This window comes from Mastacembelus armatus, chromosome 19 (genome assembly GCF_900324485.2).
Source record: "Mastacembelus armatus chromosome 19, fMasArm1.2, whole genome shotgun sequence".
NCBI classification, from domain to species: domain Eukaryota; kingdom Metazoa; phylum Chordata; class Actinopteri; order Synbranchiformes; family Mastacembelidae; genus Mastacembelus; species Mastacembelus armatus.
The window spans coordinates 12,339,349-12,351,510 of record NC_046651.1 but is presented as its reverse complement, the minus strand read 5'-3'; the positions used below and the strand labels follow the sequence as shown (position 1 = coordinate 12,351,510).

Genomic DNA, 12,162 nt, shown 5'->3' with positions numbered 1-12,162 from the left:
TAATGAGTTGAAAATATTAGATAACAAAACTTGTAGCATATAAACCTATGCACATTATTATAAAATCTCAATTGCTAGTGAAATAATTATATAATTGAAGTCTATAAAGTGCAAAAATTGACACTCCTAATGAAGATGAGGCGATCAAATGCTACGAAATAAACCTTGAAGACTGTTTTGTCAGTGAACAGCTGATAAGTGATGACAAGCCTCATTGTTCCTTAAATGCTCTAATCATGTGGTATTAGTTTAGAGTACCAGGCATAAAACACTGAATAAAAACATTTGAAGCAGATAATGGCTTTATATTCCTGTAACAATGATGCATTACACACATAATTGATGTTTCAATTAAAAACACATATACCCAAAATACAGCAAACCTCAAAAATGAAAATAGGTAACATGTTAGTCAAGCAGAGCCCTACCAATACATCATTTTATTTATTTGGTTATTGTGAAGTATTCATATCATTTTAAAATTGCATGAAAAACAAAATAGCTTGGTGATGTGAGGTTGTTTAACATCCCTGAAAATGTCATGTTTTTTTCCTTATGTCACTTTGACACCGTATCAAGTGTACATCATCTAATTATTGCACAGAACTTCATGGAAGTACACAGACAGTTAAAGTAAACTAAAACACTCATGTTACATTGTTTGTAATTCTAGCATCAGAAGGAGTACAGCTCCTAATCACAAAGCATTAATGGATTAGGTTTAGACCTCAAAGAATTTCAGGGTCAAACTCCAGCTGCATTGATTGAATCTCAGAAACACCTACAGGACACGTTTTAGTCACAATCAAACACCTTGCTCATAGCAGTCAACCTGAAAGTGCAAAAAAACAGATTTTCATAAATACGTTTTATTATGATTATGTTTGCTTAACACTTTCTTCTTTACTCCCTGAGAAATTAAAACACTGGTCAAAGGAAATTCCCAGCATTTATACAGCATTGTGTTGGATTTAAGGCTAGAAGGATTTAACTGTAACTTATTATTCACCTGCATTTTATCAGCACCGAGATTTTCCTATTGTTAGCTATAACAGCTTGACAAAGATGTACACAGATTTATTTATTTTGTTAGCATCAATTAAATGACAGAATGAATGCAAATATGCACTCAATTCTTGAGAGTACTAGAATCACTGGATCAATATCAGTGATAGTTTACTTGTGAGCATATCAACATGGAAAATAGCTGTAAATTAGGTGCAAAAATCAGCAAATGTATAGTGTACATACCCCATTAGTAAAACAACTGACTTATTTTACCAAGATATAAGAATTAATAAAGGACCCTAAAATACAATATTCCATGACTTCCTCCTGAATCAGAACATAATAATAAAATACTAAAAACATACTGTGAATACAAGTGCCCCTTTTTATATTTCTAAGTATATTATCCAGCCTTTGTAATGAATTTAGTGAGGCAGAATAAGGTTACCTGTTAGCTATACAAATACACCAAAGAGGTTAAAAACCTTTACATCATTCTCTCACAATCCTCAATTTTAACTGGGAATACCTTCAAACATAAAACATAAAAAGACATTGGACTTTTCAAACACTATAAATCCTCCCCAACCTATGCAGCCTATTATTAATACTAATTTTCAATATTTTAATATATACAAGTACAGTCACTGCTACCTAATGACTACATAATTAGAATTTAAAATCATTACTGTCAAAGTGCAGGCATATGGCTACAGTGTTTCCTTCAGAGGTCATGCAGGTATAGATTACCACTGTTTAATAAAGCAAGCCCTATATTAGGTATCAGTAATGAGAGCACAGGTAGTGTGTCTGAGTCTCTGCCACCTTATTCTCTTCTGCGCTGTTCTTGTGCCTGACTGACACAACATGTGTTGTCCTTTGTCCCAGATTGTGCTATAACACCTGATCCTTACAATATGAGTCCATCATCGAGGCCTTGGATGAGGTGTCATAACAGAGATCCCCCAAGAACGGACCTCTTGGTCGCTAAAATCTCCACACTCCTACACTAAATGTGGAGCAAAATTAGACGGCTGACATTAACCACAAATGTCTGATTCATAAAAAAGAGGACGGTTTGTTACACGAACTCACTGCATTGGATTGAGTTCACTGCAGGCACACCTTTAGCCATTTGATCAGACTTGAGAATAAAAACTTGGATCTACAATACTGCATATCTCCCTTGTTGATCCTGACAATCTTATCCACTGAGCTTATTTATTTGCATTCCAGTGGGAGTATAATATTGCATAAACCCTTAATACCTATTAGTTAAGTTGGCAATAGGCTTTCCTCCACTAGGATTAAAAGAATCAGAATACATTTTGAGGAAAAAGGCTTCATCATTTTCTTGCTGAGTAAGAATACATGAGAATATGACTCATGTCTGTACAGTAGATCCACTGCAGGTTTTTTGGGGTTATAGACTGGAAAGATAGGGAAACAGCTACCCTGGTTAAAAAAAGAAAGTCCACCTTCCCAGTACCTCCAAAATTCACAAATTAGGAATTAACCACCAATATTCAATTTATATTTCTGTTTTTCTTGTACAAACCAAATAACATGTTGATTAGTGAGCTTTGAAATTGCTAGCAGGTGGATAATGTTACCTTGAACAGAGCTAGGCTAGCTGTTTCACTGTTTCCAGTCTGAATGCTAAGCTATCGAGACATCGATGTGGCATTGATCATCTAATGCTCTACAAGAAAGCAAATAAGTATATTTTCAAAACATCAAACTATTTAGTGATAGATACCAATGCCAATACCAATACCAGTAGATGTACACAGTTTGGCTACAGCTTTGTAAGTTGTACCAAGTGTGGCTGTAGAAAAAAAATCATGCATATCCTGGTTGGTGCGTCTTTGTTATATTTGTCCCCCTTTTTCACTTTTTCTTTCACACAGACACACACATCTCATCTCTCTGCCATTATTTTCTTCAGGCAGTCCACAATGTCCTCACCACTGACCCAAGGAACTATATTTGCCTTGAACCTGGCTCCCTGGGACCGCTGCATCTCCAGCAGCAGCCTGTGCATCGAGTAATCCCTCCTGGGGAAGACTGTGTCCTGGGGCCCCAGAGCCAGAGAGGGACAGATGTCATTGGTCCCATCTCCGATATAGAATACCCTCTGGTAATGTGAACCACCACATTCCTTTTGCTGGGCTGCCAGATACTCCCTAAGGATCACCTGCTTGCACATGTTTTCAGGACAACGGGAGCATGTGTGGGAGTGAAAAGGGAGCAGCATAAGCCGACCCCTTGTGTCAAAACTGGCTGGGTTTGTGAAAATCTTCTGGAAAAGGTGATGCACCCCAGCATGCTCCAGCCATGTTTCGATGAAGTACATATTGGCATCAGAGACCACCACTAACTCAAAGTCGTGCTGGTGGCTCTGCAGATACTGTAAGAGCGTCAGGAGGCCAGGTGATGGTGGGATCTTCTCCACTGCAGAGCGGATGGCATCCTTAGACACACCCTGGTCTGCCATGTAGGCCAAGACCTTCTGCATGTGCTCGTTGTAGTGCCCTTCCCTATAGCTGCTTTTCAGCCAGTCAGGGAGCTGCTGGCCCGGCAAAGCATGCACCACAGCATCATCACTGTTTTCATTAATGATGGTCTCATCAAAGTCAAAGAACACCAAAAAGCGCTGTTCCTTTGGTGCTGCGTGGGTTAAGTTTGACTGCGCTGTCATCTCCGGTGTCTGAAGGAAACGGTGAGTGGTGGTCACTAAAAGAAAAAGAGGTAGAAGGAATGGAAACACCAGTCAGTACCTTTTTCTTATTTATCAAGGACACACTGATTGTGAGGAGCACATTACTGTTTTATTGCACTCTAAAATTAAAACGCTAATGGCAGGATGCCAAAAAGCCAACAATTAGAGTGCAACATCCCACTGTGTCCAGGGCTCAATAAAACTGCAGACCTGAACAATGCACGGTTGAGGAAACAACAAAATGTACTGTTAATGAGGCAATACTGTAAGTTGTTGGGGAAACATATGTTTACAAGAGGAAAGTAAAGGAGCAGAGTTTAAATGAAACAAAAGCAACAAATAAATAGGATGTTCACTATGAAAACACAAAGAAAACAACCTCAACATTACCCAAACATTAAATAAATAAACATTGCTGCAGTATCTTCTGAGGCGTGGTATACAAGTTTTCCACAGTCCTGTCAATTGCAGAATAAAAAGCTCATTTGCATAGTTGTTCATATCAAGACTAGCTGGTGAGATAGCGCCGACTAGTTTTAGATTTGTATTTAGAAATTTTATGTGCCAGAATGTTGAGTCCCCTTTTGGGACTTCCTGCCGGGGACCTTTGTGCTGAAGGGGCTTCCTGTTTTCCCCCTGCACCGGTCCCCGGCAGCTTTATATTGGTCACTGTTTGTTCGCACCTGTGTCCAATTACTGTTTCTCTGCCGGCTATGTGTACTGCCGGTATTCCTTTGCTCAGTGCAGAAGCATTAGTCTGTTAACTGGTGTAACCTGTGTAACCAGTGTTAATGGGTGTAGCCTGGTTGTTGATTATTTTGATGTTTTAGTATATGCCTCTGCATGTCAGACTGTGCCGCCTAGCCGGCTACTATTTGTTCACCGGGACACCCGGTTGTATTTCTGTTTCTCTCCTGATCCCTGGTGTCTCCAGGGGGAATAATTAAACCTCTCTTTGTCCTGCATTTGGGTCCTGTCACTCCATCCTCCTGCCAGCACCCCAACACGTAACAGAATGCTTCTGCCAGAATTGGACCCAGCGGTCATTGACAAGGAGGACCGGCTTATCTCCGGTTTTTTTGAGACGCTTTTGGACACCGTTCGGGAAGCGTCATGCTTCTGGGAGATCGACAAGCACTGCTCAGCCCTGATCCAGGCGTTTACCAACCCGCCCAGTTTTGTGACAAAGAGCAGAGCCGACCAGATGCTTTCCATGCTGGAAACCATTCTCTCGGTGTCGGAGGAGTGCTGCGACCTGGACTATCCCGTCGAGCAGGTTTGGGACCTGCTCAACGCCTTGGCCCTGTTCCAGGGCCCTCCTTCACCATCCTCTATGGGCGAGGCCAAATTCCTGGTGTGTCAGCTGCCTGGTTCCCGGTCCCCGACGTCCCAACCGTCGGAGTCTCCTTACCCGCAGCCCCGGCACCGGCGTTCCCGCCGACTTGGGAAGCAGAAGCCGGAACCTCGGGAACCTGAGGATTACGATCCGGCTAAGGCATCGCTCCGGCTTTCCTCCGGCGTCCGCCTCGTCTCACCGCCGACCGTCCTGCCTTCGTCACCGGCTCCCCAGTCGTTGACGCCGGCGGAGGCGCGAGCCATCTGGCGGGAGCTAAAGGCAAAGCCCCTGGCTCCCTGGGATTTGGCTCCCATCGCTGCTGCCCAGCCCGAGTCCTTCCTCGATGCTGCCCAGCCACCTGAACCGGTATCCCGGATGCCTCTACGCCGGCGTCGCCGCCGCCCTAAGAGGCAGAGACCAGAGCCTCAGTGCGCCGACGACGACGTACCCGCTGAGGTCTCCATCCAGATTACCGAACCTCAGTGCGTCGACGTCGCCGTCCCCACTGAGGTTCCGTCTCAGCAGCCCGAACCTCCGTGTGCCGACGACAGCGTCCCCACGGAAGTTCCACCCCGGATCCTCGAGCCTCAGTGCGCCGACGTAGCCGTCCCCGCGGAGGTTCAATACCAGCAGCGGGAAGAACCGCCAGAGTCCCAGCTCCCGGCGCCCAAGTCTCCCAAGTCTCCATCTCCGAGCCCTCAGCGTTCCGACGACGGCGCCTCCACTGAGCGCTTGTTCCAAGCTCCGGACCCGCAGTGCGACAACGTCTTCGTCCCCGCTGAGGTCCCGGCCCAGCTTCCAGATCCTCGGTGCGCCGACGATGACGTCCCCGCTGAGGTTCTGCCCAGGATCCCTCAGCCTCAGCGCGCCGAAGACGCCGCCCCCGCTGAGGTCTCCACCTGTTTTCCCAGCTCCAGTGTGCCGACGAAGTCGTCCCCGCTGGAGCACGGCTCCGGTATCCCGAGCCCCAGCGTGGTGTCATGGCCGATATCGCTGAGCTCAACCCCCGTCCCCGCTGGAGCTCCACCCCAGACCCTCGCCACCGCAGCAGCCGACCCCCGAGCAGCCGACCCCCGAGCAGCCGACGCCGCAGCAGCAGCAGCAGCCGTCACCAGAGGGTCCCGAGCCACCTGCGCAGCAGCCGCAGATAGATCCGCCGGACCAACAGTCTCGACGACGGAGTCAACGCCGTCGGAGGAAGGCCACGTTGGAGCCTCAGTGCGCCGACGAAGACGTCCCCGCTGAGGTTTCCCTCTCCCCTTTCCCAAGTCTCCCGGGCCCTCAGCGTGCCGACATCAGTGTCCCCACTGAGGGTTCAGCCAAGTCTCCCTGGTCCCCCAGGTCCCCTCCTCCGAGTCCTCAGTGCGCCGATGACGACGTCCCCGCTGAGGCTCCACCACAGCCGGACTTTCTCTTCGCTGCCCATTCCTCGCCTGATCAGATTCCAGCGCCGCAGCAGCCGTCGCCTGATCAGCTCCTAGGACCGCAGAGGCAGCAGCCGTCGCCTGATCAGTTTCCAGAGCCGCCGCGGCAGCCACCAGGCTTTCCAGAGCCGCCGCCGCTGCGACAGCCACCGTTACCTGGGAGTCCCCAGCCGTCTCGGCTGCTGTCACAGCTTCCCCGACCGTCTCAGCTGCTGTCACAGCTTCCCCGACCGTCTCAGCTGCTGCCACAGCTTCCCCAGCCGCAGTCTCCGCGGCCAGCGCCGCAGCCTCCAGTGCCAGCGCCGCAGCCTCCAGTGCCAGCGCCGCGGCCAGGTCCTCTGCAGCCAGCGCCGCGGCCCGGTCCTCCGGTGCCGCCTCTCGGGCCTTCACCTCCAGAGCCACCACCACCTCAGCAGCAGCTTCCTCAGCCGCAACCGCCTCTGCAACAGCCTCGCCGGCCGTCCCTGCAGCCTCACCGGCCGGTCCTGCCAGAAGACCCAGAGCAGCCACAACAACCACCAGTTCCGGAGCTGACGTGGCAGCCGCCCAGGTCCTTTGCACCTCCTCTGCTACCGCCGTCTCCGAAATCCCCAGGGTCCCGACTCCTCACATCCCAGAGTCCATATCAGCCGGAGAAGTCGTCCCCCTGAACGGCCTCCAGCCAACTCCCGCCTCAGGGGCCACCCTCCTGAACGGCCCCGGATCTCCGTCTGCCTGCGAGGCCGCCTACCCGAACAGCTTCTGACCTTCGTCCGCCTCAGGGGTCGTCGTCCCAGACAGCACCAAACCTTCGGCCGCTAATATATCTTGGATATATTTTGGTCCACAACCATTTAGTGCTTTATAAACTAGCAATAAAATTTTAAAATCTATCCTTTGACTAACGGGAAGCCAGTGTAGTGATCTGAGAACTGGTGTGATATGGTCCAGTTTCTTGGTGTTTGTAAGGACTCTGGCAGCAGCATTCTGGATTAGCTGCAGCTGCCTGATTGACTTTTTGCTAAGACCTGTGAACAAGCCATTACAATAATCTAACCTACTGAAGATAAATGCGTGAACAAGTTTTTCTGCATCTTGTGTAGAAAGAAAACCTTTTATTCTAGCAATGTTTTTCAGGTGGTAATAGGAAGATTTAGTGATGGATTTTATGTGGTTGTTAAAATTCAGGTCTGAGTCAATGATTACACCAAGGTTTCTGGCTTGATTTGTAGCTTTCAATGACATGGAGTCAAGGTGAGCAATGACCTTTGACCTTTCATTTTTGGGGCCAAAAACAATCACTTCTGTCTTGTCTGTATTGAGCTGGAGAAAATTCTGGCACATCCATTCTTTGACTTGATTAATACACTCACATAATGAAATTAGAGGACTATAATCATGAGATGATACTGATATATAAAGTTGGGTGTCATCTGCATAGGTATGGTAGTCAATGTTGTAGTATTCCATAATCTGAGCAAGGGGCAGCATGTAGATATTGAATAAGAGAGGACCAAGAATAGACCCCTGAGGAACCCCACATTTCATTTTTGTTCGCTCAGACTCATAGTTACCAAGTGACACAAAATAGTCTCTATCTTGTAAGTAAGATTTTAGCCAATTTAACACTGAGCCAGTAACTCCCACCCAAGCTTCTAGTCTATGAAGCAGCACATCATGATCAACTGTGTCAAATGCAGCACTGAGATCCAGTAGTACTAAAACAGAGGTTTTGGACTCATCATTATTTAAATGTAAATCATTTAAAATTTTAATAAGTGCAGTCTCAGTGCTGTGGTGTGTGCGAAATACAGACTGAAGTGCATTAAAAAGATTGTTTTGCACCATAAATCTGTGAATTTGTTGAGAAACTACTTTTTCAATTATTTTTCCCAGAAATGGAAGACTTGATATTGGCCTGTAGTTACTTACTGCTGAAGCATCTAGATTAGGCTTTTTAAGAAGAGGTTTTATAACAGCAGTTTTTAAGGCCTGGGGAAACTGCCCTGACTGAAGAGAACTATTGACAATCTGCAATACATCTGGAGCTAAGCTGTTAAAAACATTTTAAAAAAAAATTGTTGGTAAAATATCAAGGCAGCATGATGTAGATTTTAATTGTAGAAGCGTTTCTGTCAGAGCTCTGTGATCAAGGAGATCAAAATGTTCTAGATTCGCTGGAGAACAAGGAGGCACAGGTGATATTGTCATGTTCCTAGGACTGCAGCTAGAGATAGTTTGTCTTATCTTTGATATTTTGTCTGTGAAAAAAGCTGCAAAATCATTGCATGACTTTTTGGACAGCAGTTCAGAAGGAAGAGAGGGTGCTGGGTTTGTGAGTCTGTCTACAACAGAAAACAATGCGCGGGCATTATTGCTGTTTCTATTGATAACCTCTGAGAAAAATGATTGCCTTGCATTTTTTAGTTTTTGGTTATAGTGTTGAAGACTCTCTTTGTATAAGTCGAAATGAACCTGGAGTTTGGTTTTTTGCCACCTGCGTTCTGCTTGTCTGCATATTCTTTTCTGAATTTTAACCACTGTGGCTTTTCTCCAAGGTGACTTTGACTTTTTTCTTGCTGACAATACCTTGGTCCTAATTGGGGCAATGGAATCAATAACAGTCATAACTTTGGAACTGAAACTTCTTACAAGATCATCAACAGGGGCTGATGGCATGGTTGGTGATGATGTAAAAGCCTGAATGAATAATGCACAGCTCTTCTCGTTGATGTTCCACTTTTTGACTACCTCTGTTTCGCCTGTGTGCAAAACAGCAGGGGTGGTTGTTTTAAAAAAAACACAGTAATGATCAGAAAGAGCAACATCGGTCACCTCCACCTCAGAAATATTAAGACCTTTAGAAATTATTAGATCCAGTGTGTGTCCCTTGATGTGTGTTGGATCTGTTACATGCTGAGAAAGCCCAAAGTTGTCCAGGATGTTTAAGAGTTCATTTGCACTTGCATCATTGAGATTATCAACATGAATGTTAAAGTCACCCACTAGAACAATACAATCAAAATCAATGCATACAATAGATAGTAATTTAGCAAACTCGTCAAAAAAATGGTCATTAGCCAAACTCGTCATTAGTCTGTTAACTGGTGTAACCTGTGTAACCAGTGTTAATGGGTGTAGCCTGGTTGTTGATTATTTTGATGTTTTAGTATATGCCTCTGCATGTCAGACTGTGCCGCCTAGGCGGCTACTATTTGTTCACCGGGACACCCGGTTGTATTTCTGTAACACAGAATAGCTGTTGATTTGTATAATAATCGTAATAATTACATTAATGACAATAATAGGCCAAAAATCAAGGAGTTCAGTGGCACACATGCAAATAGACAACAGACAAGCACAGTAAGAAACTGGTTACAAATACAGAAAATAGGCTGTTTGGTTTCTAGGTGAATGGAAAAACAGATCCAAACACAGACACAACAGGAAGACAGGCTGACAAATGCAGTAAAACTGTTTATTTAAACAACCGAGGAAAACAGACTTTCTCAGTCCAGGAAACCAATAGTAGGCCGGGAAACCAGATGGCAAAATTAGAGTCTAAATTGAGGTCAATACAGGCAAACAGACCAAATGGGCAATGGAAAACAGGTGTGCAAGTGGATAGGAAAAAGGGAAAGAGCCATCTTATGGCAGCATGCAAAATGAAGAACTGGAAAGGGAAGGACGAAACACCACAGAGCTGAGGTTGGAATTGTAACAGCAATTACAAATGACGCCAGACAGGCAGATGGCAGTGGGGACTTGGAAGAGTCCATGGGCAGGTGGACTGATGAACTGATGGAACCGTGGTAGACATGGGTGACCCAGGAACGAGAACAGAAGAGGCATCGGCGAGGTCATCTGACTCAGATACATGCAGGACAGTCATCACCGAGCTGGGTTTGACCTGCACACTGCTTCTCCTACTTCTTAGCACCTTGGAGAAGATGCTGCAGTTCTGCTGTAGATTCAGACTGTGTCTTCTGTCTCTTCATGTCAGCCCAGCCTGACTCCACACTGCAGACATCAGGGCTCTGTGGGGGTCAGACTGCAGGACTCCTGGTTCTTCTTACTTCTGAGAATAGTTCTTCATGAGTTCTAGTGGTTGTCCAGTGTTTTCTTAGACATTCTGAACAACTGGCTTGAAATAACACTAATTTATTTATTTATTCCTTCGTATTGTGCAGTTTATTTTTGCCGCTGTGCCTTTGGCCTATATGTAGCGTTTGCATGGATATGTCATTTGTGTCTTGTATGATGTTGTCACGTACCCAATAAAAAAAAAAAAAAAAAAAGTCTATTTAAAAAGAGGGCTGAATACTTTCTAAATGCCATGGAAATGCCAGTGTGTAATCGGGTGTGCCGCATTTCAGTGCAGCACAAAGATAACTACAGATCAGACTAACTGTCAACTGCATAATCAGATTAACTCCTCTGTTCAGTAATATAAATACCCTGGAAACTGTAACCTGGGTGCACGCATCGTACCGAATGACCGTGCGGCTCCCATAGTATTTGCGTTATTAATAGCGCACATCTACACACTAAGCTTTCTAATTTTAAGCACGGAGCGCTATTCCTGTATGAGAGGTTACGACTGAAAGTCATGAGCGCGGCTCTGTCAGGAGTCATTAGGGCGACCGGGTACACTGTAGGCCATATGCAAAGATTATAGGCGAACTCGGCGAAGTCACACAGAAAGAAAAACGCACAGAAAAAGAAATGTCTCAGAAATAAGAGGAAGACAGGCCTACCTGCGGTGGGAATATGAGCGGGGAGAGTAGGCTGTAGTGCCCGGCTCCGGCAGCAGCATCCCACTGACGCGGTAGGATTTTTTTAAAGGAGACTCCCGCAGCAGCACAGAGGGTATTCCCATTTAAAGCCACGGTGTCAAGTCAACCATTGTAAACACAGAGCTTCCGCTTTGCTACCTTTCAGATTAAGAGCCACATAGACAACGATTTTTATTGAAGATTTGGAAATAATTCAAATTATCTGCTAAAGACAAGATAGCACAAATTATTGGTATTAAAAACAAGCAAGTGTTAAACAAAAGTACAGCTTCCAGTTTCCCAAGACTGTAAAGTAGACCTATCTGCTGTACAAAGGGCTATACACCCTTAGATAAGATAAAAACTATCCAGAGGTACATTTGTGCTGAATAATGTCATCAACTCCTCAGAACATCTCCCCACCCTTCACAAACATACTGTAGTCCACTGACCACTGCTTAACAATAGTCTCTGCAGTACAATAATAACCGGCAGAGAAGGACGAGTGATGCAAAACCTTCTATTTATTTAATCAAACTCTAGTGTGTGAATACTTTTAATTTCCTATAGAAACATTTTGTCTGCATCTTAGTTTAAGAGGGAAGGAGGGACCCTAAACTAAACAGCTTGTGCAGTCCACATCATGTTTATAAGGGTGGTGAGTAACTACATGCAATTTCACCTGTACTTTACAGCGGCACATTTGTGTAAATACAGTTTATTACAGTTAGTTACAGTTCAAAAGGCACTGCTGATAATTAGTCATGTTTAAGATAACTGATTGCTTGGTAGCAATAAACTGTGATTCACAGTAAAGTCTAATTTGAAAAGACACCAGTATGATGTGTCATACATTTATTTCTTCAATCCAAAAGCTGTCATTCCCTGAAACTCTAGCTACTTGAATACATGTACACA

General features: G+C 45.2%; 1 protein-coding gene across 1 annotated transcript; it reads right to left on the bottom strand.

The window, feature by feature from the left end:
* Positions 1-284: 284 nt before the first annotated feature.
* LOC113135906 (probable phosphatase phospho1) lies at positions 285-11,359 on the bottom strand. The gene is made up of 2 exons (XM_026316253.1): positions 11,227-11,359; positions 285-3,744 (listed from the first exon to the last, which is right to left on the bottom strand). The coding sequence occupies exon 2, from the start codon at positions 3,707-3,709 to the stop codon at positions 2,930-2,932; it is 780 nt and encodes a 259-aa protein (XP_026172038.1). The 5' UTR covers positions 3,710-3,744; positions 11,227-11,359; the 3' UTR covers positions 285-2,929.
* Between the last annotated feature and the right edge of the window lie 803 nt (positions 11,360-12,162).

Bases quoted from the DNA above. Each gene is read 5' to 3' on its own strand.
- LOC113135906 (XM_026316253.1), bottom strand. From the start codon at position 3,709: ATGACAGCGCAGTCAAACTTAACCCACGCAGCACCAAAGGAACAGCGC.